The following is a 19,361-nucleotide window of genomic DNA, read 5'->3' as shown; positions in this document are numbered from 1 at the left end:
GGTTATATGACCGTACTTTCTAGAACTCATTTCTGAGCATTGTATACATAATTCACATGCCTCCCTCTAGTGGGACTCTTACAGGGTCTGTTTCTGGTTTAAAGCACTCAGTGATTTTGAATTAATGGCTAGGAACATGGGAAGAAATATGAAATTAATGAAGTGATAATATCAATACCCCTTTTTAGTGACATTTTTTTTAACATCAGAATTGTAGGTTAGCTGGAAAGAATTAACTGTATATGTGTTCTTTAACATTTTAAAAGCTCATGGCATCATCTCTAATGCTTTAGATATAGAAAGGAAGAAAACTGTGAACTCAGAATCCCTTGTTAGTGAACCCTGGGGGCTAGAGGTGTTTTGGAATTCACAGTTTTGGGGGTTATAGGAAAGCACACAGTGCACATAGCTCATGTTAATGTGATGCCCCTTGCAGACTCGGGAGCATTCTATAAAGCAAAATATATATCAATGTTTACATTAAATGTGCCAAATAAAGATTATAAATAGTATGACCAAGTGAGGTCTGGTTTTGTTACCAAAATTTTACAAAAAACTGAATTTTGGAATTGAGGATAAGGAATGGTAGTCCATGTGAAGGAAGAAGAAAGTCCCCTTATACTGAAGGGAACTTTCCGCCCCTTTTTTATAATACTCAACAAATCATGTCTTAGAAATTTTTCGCACAAAATTTTACCCAAATAAGAGAACGAATTTGGGGTCCTGAAACCTAAGTCGTCCGTGACATTCAGATTTATATCAGTAGCAGGTAGGCCACAAAACTTTTCATTTGTTGAACTTTGCCTACAGATTATTTTATTCTGGTTCTGTTGTTTTCTTCTTATAGCTCTTTGATTTTCTTTTTTCCTTTTTTTTTTTTTTTTCATTTTTCCAAAGCTAGAAACGGGGAGGCAGTCAGACAGACTCCCGCATGCACCTGACCGGGATCCACCCAGCATGCCCACCAGAGGGCGATGTTCTGCCCCTCTGGGGTGTCGCTCTGTTGCATCCAGAGCCACTCCAGCGCCTGGGGCAGAGGCCAAGGAGCCATCCCCAGCGCCCGGGCCATCTTTGCTCCAGTGGAGCCTCGGCTGCGGGAGGGGAAGAGAGAGACAGAGAGGAAGGAGAGGGGGAGGGGTGGAGAAGCAGATGGGCGCTTCTCCTGTGTGCCCTGGCCGGGAATCGAACCCGGGACTTCTGCACGCCAGGCCAACGCTCTACCGCTGAGCCAACCGGCCAGGGCCTCTTTGATCTTTCTGTACCTGAAGTCATCCTTCAGTTTATTCATCAGTAATACTTATGTTTTACAGAAGTAGACAGTTGATTGGCTTCATTATTTAAGCTTGTTTTGTAATGGCTGAATTCATGCTCTAAAGGAATAACTATTAATCAGTACTGTGGAAAAATAAGCCATATTCTGCCAAGAAGATCATACAAACTGTGTGTGCATGTGCTTTGTCCTACCTGAAAAGCCTTTTATTTCCCTTCAAGTTTTAGTCATTCTAGAACCAGAAAACCAGCACTGATGTGCGTATCAGCTTCTGGGGCTATTAGAAGTAGAAGAGAGTTGGAGATTCTAGGGGTGTAGTGTGTTTAAAAAGGTCTGAATGATTGCTGTGCATGATTCCAGTTTGGCAGTTGACTTGAATGTGTACTTGCTAGTAGCTCAGTTTCAGACCATTTTGCAGAGGAATACTGTCTGACTTAGATTTGTCTTTAGTCCTGATTTTGTGAAGCATAATTTCTGTTTGTCCTTGCCTGGGTCATTTGTATACTCTGGAAGAAAACAGATACAATTTATAGTCACAAATTATGTAAGTATTCAGCTTTCAACCTGACTAATGCAGTATGCTTGGTTGTTCAATATTTGCAAAGTTTAGAATATTTTTTGTTAGTGAAAGCATTGTATAAATTTTTGAAGGCTTATGTTTGGTTATGAAACTTTAACCAAAGGATGTTTAAAAAGAAATTAGACTGCTTAAAAACTTGAAAACACCTGACCAAGCAGTGGCGCAGTGGATAGAATGTTGGCCTGGGACACTGAGGACACAGGTTAGAAACCCCGAGGTCACCGGCTTAAGCACAGGGTTGCCAGCTTGAGCATGGGATCATAAACAACATGGTTGCTGGCTTGAACAAGGGGTCATTAGCTCAGCTGTAGCCCCCAGTCAAGGCACGTATGAGAAAGCAATCAATGAACAACTAAGGTGCTGCAACTCTGAGTTGATGCTTCTCATCTTTCTCCCTTCCCTGTCTGTCCCTCTCTTTCTTTTCTCTAAAGAAATTTTAAAAACTAATAAAAAAGAACTTGCAAGCAATAAGCTTTAAGTTTTAGAATTGCTGTTCAGAATTAAAGTTAATAAGTGTCGTTGGCTAGACAGCTTGGTTGGTTGAAGCATCGTCCCGATGTGCAGAGGTTGTGGGTTCAATCCTTGATCAGGGTACATGCAGGAGCAGATCGATGTTTTCGTCTCTTTTTCACTTCCTCTCTCAAAAATAAATTAGTAGGTCAAGTTCTAAGTGTTTTCTAAAACGGTGGATTGTAAAACAAAAGTTAGGGGAATGCATTTCATATCAGTAAAACCCTACCACCCAGATAGTACATTGAACTGACTTCTCCCTGAAGGTCAGTGTTTGGGCTTCAGTGGGCAATGAAATGGTTTCCACAAGTAGGGTCTTAAAACCCTCTCTTCCATGGGATTTTCAGCTCCTCTCAAGCTGAAGTTTTCGTAAAAGGAATTAGCCACCTATTCATATTAAATGCTCTCTGTAGTTCATTTTGCTTTGTTTTGTTTCAAATTTGAGAGTCAGGAACCAGGATTACCAGACTCTCAAGAGACTAGAAATAATCTCCCCCATCATGGACCTCCAACACACACACACACACACACACACACACACACACTCATTCCTTATTCTTAGAAATATAGACCTTGCATAGTTCTCTTTCAGAGTATCCTATGCAGTACAAGTCCTAATTATATAATGCACTTTTCTTGCCACGCATGGAAGTGAAAGCTTACTGTAGTCTGACTTGATGTTTAGAGAGGAAGATGCCAGTTGGGAAGAAGCCTGTCAGTTTGTCGCGCCCGCCCATGACAGGTGGGGCGCGGAGGAACTTCTCTGGGGATGAAGAGTTGACTCCCCCTCCATATCGAACCCTTCCAGCACAGACAGCCCCGGAGGTCTTCCCGCCTCCCAGCACTAGCCGAGAGTTCGGTGCCAGCCTCAAAACAGGTAATCAGTGACCTGGGCACCGCAGGAACTGCGCAGGGTCAAGTCTGGGGAGGGCGGTGGGAGGCCACGCATGGCCTGGCATGCCAGGGGCTGACGCATTCAACTTTTCTTTTCTTTCAACCAAAAGCTTCATTTCACTAGCGCTTGGGAGTCACCTCACTAAGAGAAGTCATCAGGAGAGGAAGGTGTTTTTGTTTTGTTTCGTTATAAATCATTTCTGAGCTTCGAAGTAGAGTAAAGCTGTAATTTCAGTTTATGGACTTGTGAAACAACTTGGACTAGTTCATGGTTTCATTTCAATAGTTGAACATCTGCATGGCAGAATTCTATGTGGCTTGACCTAGGGGAGAAATATGCCATTAGGGACTGATCCGATTAACCCGATCCAAAGACAGGGCTTCGGTCATAGCATCCCAAGGCGTCTCATTCATCAGAAGGGACGTGCTTTCTGTTTCAGTGTAATGGTGGTTCTGGTGGTAACATTTACCACAGCCTTTCTTTGAATAACATGGACTTGGAAATACAATACCTGTATAATTTTGGTGTTGAATTCGGGTGAAATGTGTTCCCGTAATTTCTTGTTTATTTATGAAGGAAATTATATCTAATTTGAGTTTACTTGGTTAGGCCAAGCTAGTAGATGGTAAGGAAGACTAGAAGATGTTTGGCCCTATGAGTTGCTAAGAACAAACATATTATCATACAAGTATCAGAAAGACCTCACTTGCATGTGGTGAACTTTAGTAGGTTGAAAACCAAAGTTGCATCTGCCCTAGCATATATCTGCCACATCCGAACTGTTGCTTTTAAGCTAAGTTGTTTTGTCTAACCAGCATTGTTTAAAATGCCTTGTTCATTTAAAAACCCAGGTAGGACATAGTACCTGTTTTCTTCTCGTTCCTGTTTGCTAGTTTGGTTGGTTGGTTGGTAATATTTTTGTACCTCAACTTAGCAGTTTGGGGTGGGGTTTGGTTTGGTTTGGCCATTTTAAGATGTGTTCCTTAGCTTTTTGTCTTCGTTACAGTGTTACTGGGTCATCTTGACCCTTCCCAGTCTGTTTATTCGGATATCCTTGTATCTAGAGGAAATTACTATACCTTTTTATATATATAAATATATAAATTATATTAGAACTGCACATCCAAGTTTATCTGCTCTTTAACTAGAAAAACTTCAAAGTCTGTCTGAAAAACCTTACAGTTGTCTTTCTTATTTGTCTCCTTAATTTTTTTCTTTTTCCATTTGTTCTTTATGATGTAGTCTTCTTCAAGCTAAGTAGTTTATCGTAGACACTGTGAGCTCTGGATATATTTGAATTTTTATTGGACTTTTAATGTATTGACTTGAAGCATTAGACTGATCCTGAAGTGTCATGTTTTGTGAGAGGTTACTGATTCATGTAAAACGGAACTTGACTTCTAGGATTGGCAAAACCCAAGCACTTAGAATAGGTTCATGGGATGGAAACCACAAGGCCTCAGATGATGTCCTCCTTCTACTAGTGTCTGTGGTGTCCTCTGAGCTGGGGCACAGCTGTGAGACCAGTGTGATTTTTACTCGGGTGAAACTGTAGGGGCTGTAGTATCTTAACTGTGTAAAAGCTACCATTGGTTAGCTGTTGAGTTTATTATATTTATGGACTTCTTGCTAGGAAAATGTGATTTCTGTTCATTTATCTCCTGAAATGTTAGTGGTAAGAATCAGCAAAGTGACTTCCTTTTAAAAATAGAGCTAAGAAAATGCATTTGTGTTGAAAGTGAAATGTAGCTGCAGGATCTCTTTTGTTGCGCCCATCCTCCATTGATCTGGAAGGGGACAGGATTAGGGTGAAAGTTACCAAACAGGCCTTGTTTTAGGTTCCATTAAAACAAAAACTGCATTAAAGCATTCCACATCTGAGTGAATGTTCCACCTTTCTCTTGAGTTACTTTTTTTTAAACACGTTGTTTTCATATTTTAACATGAGGGGAAAGAGAATTCAGAAATTTGCTGTTAATAGTAAATGCTGATAGTTTCCAGATGTGCTTTAAAATCTCAACTTACCTTTCTTGCATTAAAAAAAAAAAAAAGAAACATCTGTTTGAATGGATCATGTTTGGTCTTGAGCACAGTAGTTCCTTTATCATTCATTTAGCCATCTGATCATCATATAACAAGATGTTGTTTTAATCAACCTTTTATTGTGGGTACTGCACCTTTAATGAAAGTTGGGGTTTTTTTCTTTTCATGTGTTTTATTTTCATGATATTGTTCAGATGAACTTAACAATGCATGTTGGTTAGATTTGAAGGCAACTATCATATGCTTGATAGTCTTCATAGAAGCATTTTTATTAAGTAATTTTTTTGTGTGGAATAACAAAAGTTTTATTGAGTATTTATTAAGTAATCTTTTTAAAGAAAGGACAAACTGCACAATCTTGTTTGCTTTACCTTTCAACAGTCTGATTGGTATTCGTTTTGTTATTACATGTATAGTGTATTCACTTTTCTGTCTTTGGGCTATTAATTTTTAACATCATTATGGAAACAAAGTTACATACTGAAGTAAAATGAATTGGCATTTTAGAAAAGATTGTTCTTTAAATTATTAAATAAGATGTCAAAGACCATTCTTTCTTAAGGTAATCTTTTGTAACTAAAATCAGAACGTGATACTTTTCTATGACTACTAATTGACTTTAAACATGTAGCCATTTAAATATTCTGCATAATGACAGTACTGAATTACTGCTTTATGAAAAATTAGTTGGCTTACTATTCATCTAACTACTGAGTCCTAATTCTCCTCATATATTAAACTTTTTTTTTTTGTATAAGCAGTTTCCAATTTACATTCCATAGATATACAACCCCTCATTCCCATTGTAATAAAAAGATCCATAGTGGAGGATCCAGAATACTTTTTCCTTGGAGTCAGTGCAGCAGGAAGCAGGCAAGGCGCTGAGTGAGTCCCACAGTGTGACGCGCGTGGGAACCCTGTGCTGCCGCCACCGCTGAGACACAAGCAGCCGTCAGGTCCCACTGCTCCTGGCCCTTCAGGAAGGCTAGTCTCCTGCTGCCAGGGATTTGTGTGAAATCCCCTTGTTTCAAAATACTCGGGCAAACCATGGGACACAGGGGAGATGGGGAAAGCACAGCTTGTTACCTCCGCCTTAGCTGGTCTGTGAGAAGAAACAGCATTGCTCACCATGGGAGAAGATTCCAGTGAGTATGCTAGCATACAAGATCGCCTGTTCTTTCAATTATCTGAAACTTGACCAACTGAATTTGAGTTAAAATAATTACTCCCTAAGAAATCAGAATACATCTCTTAGATTTTGGTTGTTATTAAGACTTGGTTTTCATACCTAGCTGAAAGCATTTTTATTAAAAAACTGGGAAAGTAGCCTGACCAGGCGGTGGCACAGTGGATAGAGCGTCGGACTGGGATGCCGAGAACCCAGGTTTGAGACCCCGAGGTCGCCAGCTTGAGCGCCAGCTCATCTGGTTTGAGCAAGGCTCACCAGCTTGGACCCAAGATCGCTGGCTCAAGCAAGGTGTTACTTGTTCTGCTGTAGCCCCACGGCCAAGGCACATATAAAAAAGCAATCAATGGGCCTGACCTGTGGTGGCACAGTGGATAAAGCGTCGACCTGGAGCACTGAGGTTGCAGGTTTGAAACCCTGAGCTTGCCTGGTCAAGGCACATATGGGAGTTGATTTTTCCAGCTCCTCCCCACCTTCTCTCTCTGTTTCTCTCTCCTCTCTCTCTCCCTCTCTGTCTCTCTCCCTTTTTCTCTCCTCTCCAAAATGAATTTTTTTTTAAAAAATTTTTTAAAAAGAAAGCAATCAATGAACAACTAAGGTGTTGCAACGAAACACTGATGATTGATGCTTCTCATCTCTCTCTGTTCCTGTCTGTCTGTCTGTCCCTGTCTATCCCTCTCTCTGACTCTGTCTCTGTAAAAAAAAAAAGGGAAGTAATTTTTTGGAAAGGAGCAGTTCTGTAAGAAATAGGGGGCAGGCCCTGGCCAGTTGGCTCAGTGGTAGAGCGTCGGCCTGGCGTGCAGGAGTCCCGGGTTCGATTCCCGGCCAGGGCACACAGGAGAGGCGCCCATCTGCTTCTCCACCCCTCCCCCTCTCCTGCCTCTCTGTCTCTCTCTTCCCCTCCTGCAGCCAAGGCTCCATTGGAGCAAAGTTGGCCCGGGCGCTGAGGATGGCTCCATGGCCTCTGCCTCAGGTGCTAGAATGGCTCTGGTTGCAACAGAGCTACTCCCCAAATGGGCAGAGCATCGCCCCCTGGTGGGCGTGCCAGGTGGATCCCGGTCGGGCGCATGGGGGAGTCTGTCTGACTGCCTCCCTGTTTCCAACTTCAGAAAAATACAAAAAAAAAAAGAAAGAAAGAAATAGGGGGCAGATCTCAGTGAAAGGAATTAGGGAAGTCTGACATTACTGGGCAATTGTGTGGAGGGACTGCTATTTAAGAAAGGTTTATAAAAAGAGTTAGCCAAGTGCCTGACCTGTGGTGGCGCAGTGGATAAAGCGTTGACCTGGAAATGCTGAGGTCGCCGGTTCAAAACCCTGGGCTTGCCTGGTCAAGGCACATATGGGAGTTGATGCTTCCAGCTCCTCCCCCCTGTCTCTCTCTCTCTCCTCTCTAAAATGAATAAATAAAAAAAATTAAAGATTAAAAAAAAAAAAAAAAAGAGCCAAATCTCAAACAGCTTCAAGTTTGTGCATAAGATCCATGCTGGGCCCAGCAAAGAAAAAATTCTTTGTCTTCATCCTGGCCCAGGCACTGGAAAGAGCCCTTCTGTCACTAGAAATTCTGACTGGCGCCTGACCAGGCGGTGGCACAGTGGATAGAGCATCGGACTGGGATGCTGAGGACCCAGGTTCAAGACCCCAAGGTCACCAGCTTGAGCGCCGGCTCATCTGGTTTGAGCAAAACTCACCAGCTTGGACCCAAGGTCACTGGCTCGAGCAAGGGGTTACTTGGTCTGCTGAAGGCCCAAGGTCAAGGCACATATGAGAAAGCAATCAATGAACAACTAAGGTGTCGCAATGAAAAACTGATGATTGATGCTTCTCATCTCTCTCCGTTCCTGTCTGTCCCTATCTATCCCTCTCTCTGACTCTCTGTCTCTGTAAAAAAAAAATGATCATCAGTTTTTCCATTATTTTAGTTTTACTGTAAATGTTTTTCTAATACCAGGTTTATTATTTATTTTGTAATTACGTAATTAATATATTTATATAATTCATATTCTATTTATGTTATAGATAATATTTTGTTTGTACTACTTTAACATTATTTAATAACATCTATTTATTTATTTTTATTTATTTTTCCAAAGTTAGAAATGGGGAGGCAGACAGACCTCCGCATGCGCCCAACCGGGATCCACCCGGCATGTCCACCAGGGGGTGATGCTCTGCCCATCTGGGGCGTAGCTCTGTTGCAACCAGAGCCATTCTATCATGGCCTCTGAGGCAGAGGCCATGGAGCCATCCTCAGCACCCAGGCCAACTTTGCTCTAATGGAGCCTTGGCTACAGGAAGGGAGAAGAGAGATAGAGAGGAAGGAGAGGGGGAAGGATGGAGAAGCAGATGGGCGCTTCTTCAGTGTGCCCTGGCCAGGAATCGAACCTGGGACTTCCACATGCCGGGCCAATGCTCTGCTGCTGAGCCAACTGGCCAGGGCTAATATCATATTTATATCTCTTTTCTGCAGGGAGTCCTTTTAGTAAAAGTACTCCTTGTAGTTAGTAAGATTATATTAAAGTTATATTTATTGTGTTGTTACTTATTAAATATAGTGCAGGACCATGCAAGGTAAATACATCATTGTTTATATAGACATTGACATAAAAGTGAATACCTAGCCATAAGAAAAATTCTAATTATTCTATGACTTCTGTTATCTTGAATGGTTTGTTGAAGATATCTAATGTGCAGTGTTGTTCTATTTTGGAACTCCCCTTAACTGCTAATACACTTTGAAAATTAAAATTACTTAAATGCTTATGCTTAACTATAAAGCTAGTGGAATATGAAGATGGAAAGCAAATCTGAATATTCCAGAAAGGCTTAATGACATATCCCGTGCACTTGTCTCTTTCCTGCAGTGACTGCATTGCAGCTGAAGGAGGAGTTGGTCGATGGAGAGGACTACAACTTCCTCCAGGGAGCATCTGATCAGGAAAGCAATGGCTCTGCTAACTTCTACATCAAGCAAGAGCCCTGAGGCGGCTCGCAGACTGAGGGTGGGCGGGGAGACTTTTACATGGGACTGATTTGTAATCAATCCAGCTGTACAGCGGGGCTATTCTACTGGGACATTTTGCTAAACATAAGAGAATTTCAGTTCCAGATTTTTCAGGTGGGTGGGGAAACTATTTTAGTCGTGGGGGGAAATTTTTCAATTTATAAAGATGGACAATTTTTGTGTTGTATTTGAAGCTTTTGAAAGAATTTTGTAATATTTTACACATTTGGATTTATGTGCATTGTTAACGAGAACTGAAATTCTAACTTTTTTGGTAAGATTAAAGTTTAGGTAGCAGGATTGAAGGAAATGATTTAAGAAGGATATAGTTGTAAATGCAAGTGAACTGTCAATACAAATGAACCTTTTTGGTACCTGTTGGGAGATTGGGGGATTTTAGAAGTTAGGCCAGTCACATCTCCAGCTTCCTTCGCGGCAGAAATATGCAACTGAACCCCCTCGCGGAGGGTTCGTCACCACAGGGGTCACGGAAGGGGTGTTTCATTCTGCTCGGCGTTTTATTGCAGCCCACCTTAAATGTTTGTACAGAAGTGTTTTTCATTCTGTGAACATTTATTTGGAGTTCTATGTGAAACTGGAAGAACTCTGGGTACTTTTATATGTTTGTTCTCCTTTAATTAAAAAAAAAATGGTTAAAATTATCCTGACACTAAAGTGTTAAACTGGAATGGTTGACAAGGTATACAGGATGTCAGTGTACACGTTGAGGGGTTGGGGGAAATGTTTATTTCTTTTTCCTTACTACAGTGTAGCCCATAAAGGGGACTGGGATTCGTTCTCTGCCACTTGCCCCCATCTGTGAGATAACACTCGGAATAACCACACCGCAAACCAGATGTTCTGTACTCCCAGGAGAAGCAGACTCAAAGTTGTTCAAAGCCAAGATAAGTTTAGATTTCAAAATCATTCCAGCTCTGCTTTTAACTGTCCTGGATTTGTGAGAAAACTAATTTGAAAGAGAATTTAATATTCTTTAAATTCCATAGATATCTATATAGTATGAACTGTCTTTGTGTTCAGAATTAGTTTTAACAAGAATAGCCGATTTGGACCATTTTGAACATTCCCTATTGTAAAATTCACATGGCTTCCTTTCAAAACAGAATCTAAGGGTAAATTGGTGAAAGGTTTGCTCTCTGCATTTTCTAACTTTCTGAGTTGTGACTGAATAGGAGAGCGCGAGCGTTGACCAGTGAGGTTCATGACCTAAACTCTCAGGAATTACTGCATCTGTTCTAGAAGTGCTTCTGGGTCTTAGCCTGGCCTCTTCAGAGTGCAACCATTGACCATCTCCTCTGGAATATAGGTAGGGCTAATTAGAAATTAATCAAAATGATTAAACTCTACAGTCCTTCAACCTATGGAATGCTTTAAAAAATGTTAATGGAAAGCCCCAGGAGACCATTTTAGGTGAGATTTTTGTTTGAATTTTAAAATGCATAGAACGTTAAAAACCAGCAATTTATTTTCTAAAATAATGCTCTACTTTTGGGAATAATAGCATTGGTAATACGCACAGGTTTACCTCATTCTATGCAAGAGGGGTTAATAACATAAGGTTTTGTAGTTGCTACTGGAAGTAAAATTTGTTACTTTATAGTATAAGAATGTATGGAATCGCATGTCAACATTTCTTAATACTGACTCTTTAGGGGCATAAATGCAGATCATATCAATGCCAAGGTGACTCTCGTGTGTCAAATATATGTGAATTCAGCTGTTAAATTACTGGATATTTATCTTAAACAATATTACTGAGAGGGACCTACTGTAAATGTGATATCCTCACACTTCCCAAATCTTTAACTTTTAAGGATCTTCCCATAAATGTTCTCCTAGAAGACTTCCAAAGCAAGAGTTACACAGTCTTTATTCTCAGACTCAGTGAATTAAACCCAGGACTCTGGTTTCATGATACAGGCACAAGAAGCCAGTTGTATCGTATGCTTTACCAGTACCTTGGGCTTAGGGGGCTCTCTAGGGAACTGAGTAAGTCAGGAGGGATTTGATTTGGAGCCTGGTAATTAGTTCTGTGAAATGCTCATTTGTTTATAAGCTTCCAATTCTAGAGCAAAGCCAGGCTCTGAGTGTTTTTGACTTTCCCACCTGTTCATGGAGGTGTTCCTGTCTTGATCCCATGACCAACAGTTAAATGTTGGTAAGGACTTCCTACAGTCTAAACACAATCTGAAGGCCTCTTCATTGTTCAGACTCTTTAAACTCCTACTGCTGTTGAACAGAAAAGAATGCAGAGGAGATTTCTGTATTAGCCATAACTCCAGTTGTACAACTCAATAGCCCCATTATTTTTTACGGTTCAAAATGTACTGCTGACCTTGGGTTTGTTTTTATTTTTTTCCTGTTAGGATTATTTGGGGATTTTGGTAGTTTAAATTCGTTAACCTTTTTTTTGCTGTGTATGAGGAAGCTAAAGCTGTTATCAACTTCTTATTCTACGGATACTAACACGGGTTTTCAGTGTTTGTTTGTTTTATTATTATTAATTTTGCGTGATGTGAATACCCTCTCCCATCAATATTTGTATTATGGTGCTATATATTTGGTAATGATCCTTTACTATTGGGAAGGGATTTTAAAAATACTGTGATTAAACTGGGTTTCTTCCTTTGATTTACATATTTTAAATAAAGCCACAGTCATTTATACAAAAGAAAAGCATCTGTCCCTGGGCAAATCCTTTGAGGGCAGAGGTCAAAGTAAACTGCATAAGGTTTTTACATCATTTCTGTATGTATTTGATATATAGACCAATATCTGTACAAATTTAATCTTTTATTTTCTTGGTAACTTGTGATCATTGAGAAAGTATTTAAACTTTCTCAGGAAGTGTATATAATGGCGTGAAAAATTCTTCAGAGAAATTTATGTTCGTTTCATTTTTACCAAATTGCAAATTTTCAGCATGGATGTGAAAGCATTAAAATTATAACTTTGTGTACAAGATGAAAATAATTCACTAAATTTGCCCTTTTTTACACAAAATAAAATGTTAAAATGAAGTTGTATTTGAGCAATTCCTTAATATCCTAACCCCGGGCCCTGACTCGGGACCGGCCCCCGCCCCTGCCCATGGTCCCTGCCGCTGGGCGCTGCCCCCACTCAGCCTGAGTGGGGGATGTCTAGGCCCCGCCCCTGGCGGTGCCAGCCGCCCCTTCAGGCCCCTCGCGGGGCGGGGCACGCGGCCTACGCAGGTGGGGCATCCGCCGCAGCCGTTAGGCTCTGCGCTCACCCCACCCTTCCCGGATCTGGCCTGCCCACCACCATGGAGCTGGAGGACGGTGTGGTGTACCAGGAGGAGCCCCTCCGGGGCTGTGATGTCGGAGCGGGTGTCTGGCCTGGCCGGCTCCATCTACCGCGAGTTCTAGCGGCTGATCGGGCGCTACGATGAGGAGGTGGTCAAGGAGCTGATGCCGCTGGTGGTGGCCGTGCTGGAGAACCTGGACTCGGTATTTGTGCGGGAATGTAACCAGAAAAATGACCTGTGGGTCCAGCTGCCTGTCGCCATGAAAACCAATTGCAGGACACATTTGCTGATGAGAAGGAGAGAGGTTTATTCAGGTGCCTGGCACCTAAGAAAATAGGGATGACTGCTGTCCTCAGCCGTCTCGTTCTTTCCGTGCCGGCAGATTTTAGAAAAAGGGAAAATAAAAATAGAACAAAGGACTCAGAAGGAGGGGGTTGAGAGTTCTTTGCTGAAGTGTAGGCGGGTGGGTCTAATGCAGCATTTTTCAACCTGTCCATGGAAGGTAACTGCCAGAAATTTTCTGCTGGTCTGCAAGAAAAGTAACCACCCGCCTGACCAGGCGGTGGCGCAGTGGATAGAGCTTTGATCTGGGATGCTGAGGACCCAGGTTCAAGACCCCGAGGTCGCCAGCTTGAGCGCGGGCTCATCTGGTTTGAGCAAGGCTCACCAGCTTGGACCCAAGGTCTCTGGCTCGAGCAAGGGGTCACTCGGTCTGGTGTAGCCGCCCCCCCCCCCGCCCACCTCCCCCGTCAAGGCACATATGAGAAATCAATCAATGAACAACTAGGGAACCACAACGAAGAATTGATATTCCTCATTGCTGTCCCTTGTCTGTCTGTCCCTCTCTCTGACTCTGCCACAAAAAAAAAAAAGCCCTAGCCGGTTGGCTCAGTGGTAGAGCATCAGCCTGGTGTGCAGGAGTCCTGGGTTCGATTCCCGGCCAGGGCACACAGGAGAAGCGCCCATCTGCTTCTCCACCCCTCCCCCTCTCTTTCCTCTCTGTCTCTCTCTTCCCCTCCTGCAGCCAACGCTCCATTGGAGCAAAGTTGGCCCCTGGCGCTGAGGATGGCTCTATGGCCTCTGCCTCAGGCGCTAGAATGGCTCTGGTTGCAACAGAGCAACGCCCAGTTGGGCAGAGCATCGCCCCTTGGTGGGCATGCTGGGTGGATCCCGGTCGGGCGCATGCAGGAGTCTGTCTGACTGCCTCTCCATTTCCAACTTAAGAAAAATACAAAAATTAAAAATTTTACAAAAAGTAACCGGGCCCTGGCCGGTTGGCTCAGCGGTAGAGCGTCGGCCTGGTGTGCGGGGGACCCAGGTTCGATTCCCAGCCCGGGCACACAGGAGAAGCACCCATCTGCTTATCCACCCCCGCCCCCTCCTTCCTCTCTGTCTCTATCTTCCCCTCCCGCAGCCAAGGCTCCATTGGAGCAAAGATGGCCCGGGCGCTGGGGATGGCTCCTTGGCCTCTGCCCCAGGCACTAGAGTGGTTCTGGTCACGGCAGAGCGATGCCCCGGAGGGGCAGAGCATCGCCCCCTGGTGGGCAGAGAGTCGCCCCTGGTGGGCGTGCTGGGTGGATCCCGGTCAGGCGCATGCGGGAGTCTGTCTGACTGTCTCTCCCCGTTTCCAGCTTCAGAAAAAAAAAAAAAAAAGTAACCGCCCTGATGGCTGTAGGAAGATGACAGAGTCTCTGATCAGTGGATCAAAGAACAGAGGGAAGAGCAGCACAGCATGCGGAGCTGGCACACCTGAAAGTGAGAGCTCATGTCCTTGGGTGTTTCAGGAATGGAACTAGCGGGTAACAAACTAGCAGGTAACATAAACTGGGCTCTTGTTCTATGTAACAGGTCCCCGCGTTCCCACAGGCAGGTTGTCCTCAACCTCAAACAGAACCAGAGCTGCGAGCCTCACCATGGTAGGGCTGAGGAGAAGGGGTGGGGGGTTCCCCCTTGATGTGTGACGGAAACAGGCCTGTCACCTGTAAAGAGCTTGGCCAGGGGGGAAAGGACAGGGTCCATGATAACTTTTGATTTGTTACAGAATGGTTGTAAGAGCAGCAAACTGGATTTAACATTGAACAGGAACCCTTTGATAAGCTTACCTTGTTAGTACTTTCTTCTTCAGCTCTATTTTATGGCTAGTCAGACTAAGGTCAGTAAATCAATTATACGTTTGTTCCCGGTTACAGGACCAGGAGAACCAGTTGGAGTCTACAGTAAAACCCAAAGCATAATGAAAGAAGACAGTTCAGATTCTTCAAGCGAAGAGAAACGACAGCTGCCCAGTGCTCTCACCAACAAGGCTGAGAGCAGCAGCCCTCCAGAGACCACCCACGAAGGTGAGATACTCAGGGCTGGCTTCTGAATAGTCCCCGCAGGCTTGAGCAGCTTGCCTCCCACACGGCGTGGACAGGGTTCCGGCAGGACGGATGGGACCCAGTGAATGACGCCTGAGCGCACCGAGATGAAGCTGATACTCTTTGCTTACATTTAGAAAAGCCCATTTGGCACATTTGTACCCCAGTCTATGAGCGGAGGAAGGGGTAACGTTTAGCTGGAAATGGACTTCTCCATACTGTCCGAATGCAGTTACAGGCAAAAAAAAAAAACCCAGTTACTGTCATAGCACATATTAAACTGTGGCCAGGCCATGCGTACGCCTGTCTTGTCCAGAACATCCTCATTGGCGATACAGATGTTGGTAAAAATTAAGCTTATTGCTACAGTTTGACATGAGGTTTCAGCCAGTGCATGACTTTACTATTGGTGTAGAGTTCAGGGCTCGAATAGCTATTTTTTAAAAAAACAACAACATGAATTTATTCGCTTCTAGTTCTGAAGACCAGAAGCCCAAATTGAGTCTTACAGAGCTAAAATCAAGGTGTAGGCAGGGCCACGCTCCTTTCAGAGATTCCAGGGGACAGGCTGTTTCTCGCCTCCCAGTTCCTGGTGCCTACGGGTGTTCTTTGACTTCTGATGGCATCACCCCAATCTCTGCCTCTGCAGTCACGCTGCCTCCTCTTCTGGCCCGAATGGTGGCTGCTGATGGGAAACAAAACTTCAAATGGAGGATACGGCAGGGCGAGGGTCCTCTTTCATCACAAGGTCGTGTTACAGAGGTGCGGTGAGGCTCTCCTAGTGTAGAATACTACAAGGAGAGGTACCTTCAACCACCTGACGATCTGGTTGGAAGGTGTCCGCCAGCATTCCAATTCCAACATGGTCATTATGCTTATTGGAAATTAAAGTGATTTTGAATCTAGAAGAGAAGTAGTAACAAAAGAAGGTGGACCTTTTGCATGAGAACACGGACTTATCTTCATAGAAACTTTTTTTTAACAAATTAACCCGTGTATTTTAGGCCAGCAGTGTTTCAAACTGTGGAGCTTCTACTGGTCTATTGATCCCTCCTGACGGCAGATTTACTGGAATGGCAGAAATGGTGATGTTGATCCAGGCGCCGCCAGCTACTGCATCCACGCAGGAACCACACACAGTGCCAGATCCTCACAGCTCTTTTCTTTTTCTTTTTTTTTAACAACTGATAATCAATTTATTAAAAAGGCTGATTTAAGCATCTGCAATGGTGACTTCAACCTCAACTCCCAGCTCAATACTGATGGAAGTAATCTGTTTAACAATCTCAGAAGGACTGTGCAGGTCAATGAGACGTTTGTGGATCCTCATCTGAAACCGATCCCAAGTCTTGGAACCTTCCCCGCAGGGAGTTTTTCTTGTAGTGATTCTCAGAGTCTTGGTAGGCATGCGAACGGGTCCTTTCACTTTGAGATTCTTTTCCTTTGCACCTCTGATCAAGTCAGCACACATTAGAGAAAGAAAACGGCCTTTCAGTTCACTCGGAACAACCGAAGGCGGCTTAAGAAATCTTAACTGCTGCTGGCTCAGAATAGCGTATAAAACTATCATTTTAATTCAACAAGTGATTATCTCCTCATCGCCAACACAGCTCTTTTCTTAATCTTGGTTCTGCCACAGAAAGAGCAGGTGTTCTTGGCATGCTGGCTAATGTCAATTCAATTTTCTTCATTTTCCTGAGGGAGGCGCCATAATAGGTCCCGTATTCACCGAGATTCCAACCTTCTTGGTACATTTAGCCGTGTCGCTGCAAACTAGGTCAAAACCTAAGAGGAACTTTGTAGAAACATGCTAGCACTGCTTCCAATATAATAGAAGGGGCATTAATTAATAAAGGAAAAGAAAGGTATGAAAAACTCCAGAGGAGTCTTCCCTGTACACAGAAACCATCACATTTTTTTTTTAGGTGAGAGGAAGGGAGATAGTGAGGCAGGCTCCCACATGTGCCCCAACCGGAATCTGCTCAGCAACCCCATCCGAAGCCAATGCTTGAGTACTGAGCTATCCTCAGCACCTGGCCCCACGTTCAAACCAATCAAGCCACTGGCGGAACCACTGCCGTGGGAGGGAAAGAGTGGGAGAGAGAAGAGGAGAGAAGCAGATGGTTGCTTCTCCTGTGTGCCCTGACTGGGGATCAAACCCAGGACATCCACACACCAGGCCAATTCTCTATCCACTGAGCCACTGGCCAGGGCCAAAGGGTCTTATTTAAGAAGAAGTGGGGGGAGGGAGACAAAAATATGAACAGCCTGGCCTGTGGTGGCATGGTGGATAAACCGTCAACCTGGAATGCTGAGATCTTAGGTTTGAAACCCCGGGCTTGTCCAGTCATGGCACATATGACAAGCATATGTTAATATGTTAATGAACAACTAAAGTGAAGCAACTGTGAGTTGATACTTCTCACTCCCCACCTCTGTAAAATCATTAAAATCTTTTTTAAAAATATATGAATAAAATGGCAATAAATACTTATCAACAATTGAATCTAAAAAACAATGAACAAGCGAACAGAAACACTTATAAAGAATATTGTAACAGTGGCCACATGGGAGGTGGCTGAGAAATGGGTGAAACTGGTGAAGGGATTAAAAAGTAAATTGGTTGTTGCAGAAATCATGGAGCAGGACCAGAGGTGACACAGTGGATAGTGTCAACCTGGGACACTGAAGTTCCAGGTTCAAAACCCCAAGGTCGCCAGCTTTAGTGCAGGGTTGCCAGCTGGAGCATAGGATCATAGACATGACTCCACAGTCGCTGGCTTGAGCCAAAAGGTCGCCTGCTTGAGCAAGGGGGGTTACTGGTTCATCTAGAGCCCCCCAGTCAAGGCAGGTATGAGAAGCCATCAATGAACAACAAAAGTAACACAACTGTGAGCTGATGGTTCTCATCTCTCCTTTTTTGTCTGTCACTCTCTCCCCCCCCAAAAAAAGAAAAATTTAAAAAGCCCAGAGAAGGCAGGGGGATGTAAAGTACAGCATAGGGGATAGAGTCAATAATATTGTAATAACTATGCACGGTGTCAGGTGGGTGCGTGACTTATTGGGGTGATCAGTCATGTAATGTCTAATCACTGAGGTATACTCCTAAAACTAATATAATAATGTATATCAACTATAATTGAACATTTTTTTAATGATTTAAAAAAAAAAAAAGAGAACCTGGCCTTTGGTGGCTCAGGGGATAAACCAGCGACCTGGAATGCTAAGGTTGCTGGTTCAAAACCCTGAGTTTGCTTGGTCAAGGAGCATATGACAAGCATTCAACGAATAACTAAAGTGAAACAACTATGAGTTGATACTTCTTGCTCCTCCCACTGCTGTAAAATCAATAAATAAAACCTTTAAACAAAAAAAGGGGGGAGCGGTCCATTGTCACTAAGCTTCTTGGTAGTCCAAACCTAGGTAAGATAACTCTCAGTAAGTACTTTGCCACCTCTCAGTAGCTTTTTCTATTCTGGTACGAAAGGCTTAATCCATCATTGCCTAGCCTGACCTGGCGGTGGCGCAGTAGATAGAGCGTCGAATTGGGACGCGGAGAACCCAGGTTCCAGACCCCAAGGTCGCCAGCTTGAGTGCGGGCTCATCTGGTTTGAGCAAAGCCCACCAGCTTGGACACAAGGTCGCTGGCTCGAGCAAGGGGTCACTCGGTCTGCTGTCTGTCTGTCCCTATCTATCCCTCTCTCTGACTCTCTGTCTCTGTAAAAAAAAGAAAAAAAAAAAAGAAAGTGACTGTAGCCTAACCAAGCAGCAGTGCAGTGGACAGAGCGTTGGCCTGGGATGGAGAGGACACAGGTTCAAGGCCCTGTCACCAGCTTGAGTGCAGAGTCGCTGGCCTGAGCATGGGATAAGACATGACCCCATGGTTGCTGACTTGAGCCCTCGAGCAAGGGGTCACTGGCTCTGCTCTAGCCCCCCGCCCCCCAGTCAAGGCACATATGAGGAAGCAATCAATGAACAACTAAGGTGGTGCAATGAAGAACTGATGCTGCTCATTGCTCTGCCTGTAAAAAGCTTAAAGAGATAAAATTTTGGCCCTGGCCGGTTGGCTCAGCGGTAGAGCGTCGGCCTAGCGTGCGGAGGACCCGGGTTCGATTGCCGGCCAGGGCACACAGGAGAAGCGCCCATTTGCTTCTCCACCCCCGCCCCTTCCTCTCTGTCTCTCTCTTCCCCTCCCGCAGCCAAGGCTCCATTGGAGCAAAGATGGCCCGGGCG

The 19,361-nt window shown here is 43.9% G+C and overlaps 2 protein-coding genes and 1 non-coding gene across 8 annotated transcripts in view; 1 reads left to right on the top strand and 2 right to left on the bottom strand.

Moving 5' to 3' along the window:
* The window catches only part of MBTD1 (mbt domain containing 1), a 67,713-nt gene extending 56,762 nt beyond the window's left edge, over window positions 1–10,951 (top strand). For all 6 annotated transcript variants that reach the window (XM_066364590.1, XM_066364589.1, XM_066364591.1 and 3 more), the window contains one exon: window positions 9,346–10,951. In XM_066364590.1, coding sequence (XP_066220687.1) covers window positions 9,346–9,464 — 119 coding nt within the window. In that variant the 3' untranslated portion in view covers window positions 9,465–10,951. The remainder of the gene's footprint in view (window positions 1–9,345) is intronic.
* A 5,390-nt stretch (window positions 10,952–16,341) lies between these two features.
* On the bottom strand, window positions 16,342–16,698 carry LOC136392357 (small ribosomal subunit protein uS10-like). Its single transcript, XM_066364472.1, has one exon. The coding sequence runs from the start codon at window positions 16,696–16,698 to the stop codon at window positions 16,342–16,344; it is 357 nt and encodes a 118-aa protein (XP_066220569.1).
* LOC136396207 (small nucleolar RNA U54) lies at window positions 16,667–16,732 on the bottom strand. The gene has a single exon (XR_010749603.1). It is a non-coding gene; the product is annotated as a small nucleolar RNA U54 (small nucleolar RNA).
* Between the last annotated feature and the right edge of the window lie 2,629 nt (window positions 16,733–19,361).

This window comes from Saccopteryx leptura, chromosome 2, assembly GCF_036850995.1.
Source record: "Saccopteryx leptura isolate mSacLep1 chromosome 2, mSacLep1_pri_phased_curated, whole genome shotgun sequence".
Taxonomy (NCBI): domain Eukaryota; kingdom Metazoa; phylum Chordata; class Mammalia; order Chiroptera; family Emballonuridae; genus Saccopteryx; species Saccopteryx leptura.
Note: the sequence above shows the minus strand (reverse complement) of the source record. Positions and strands in the feature narration are given on the sequence as shown.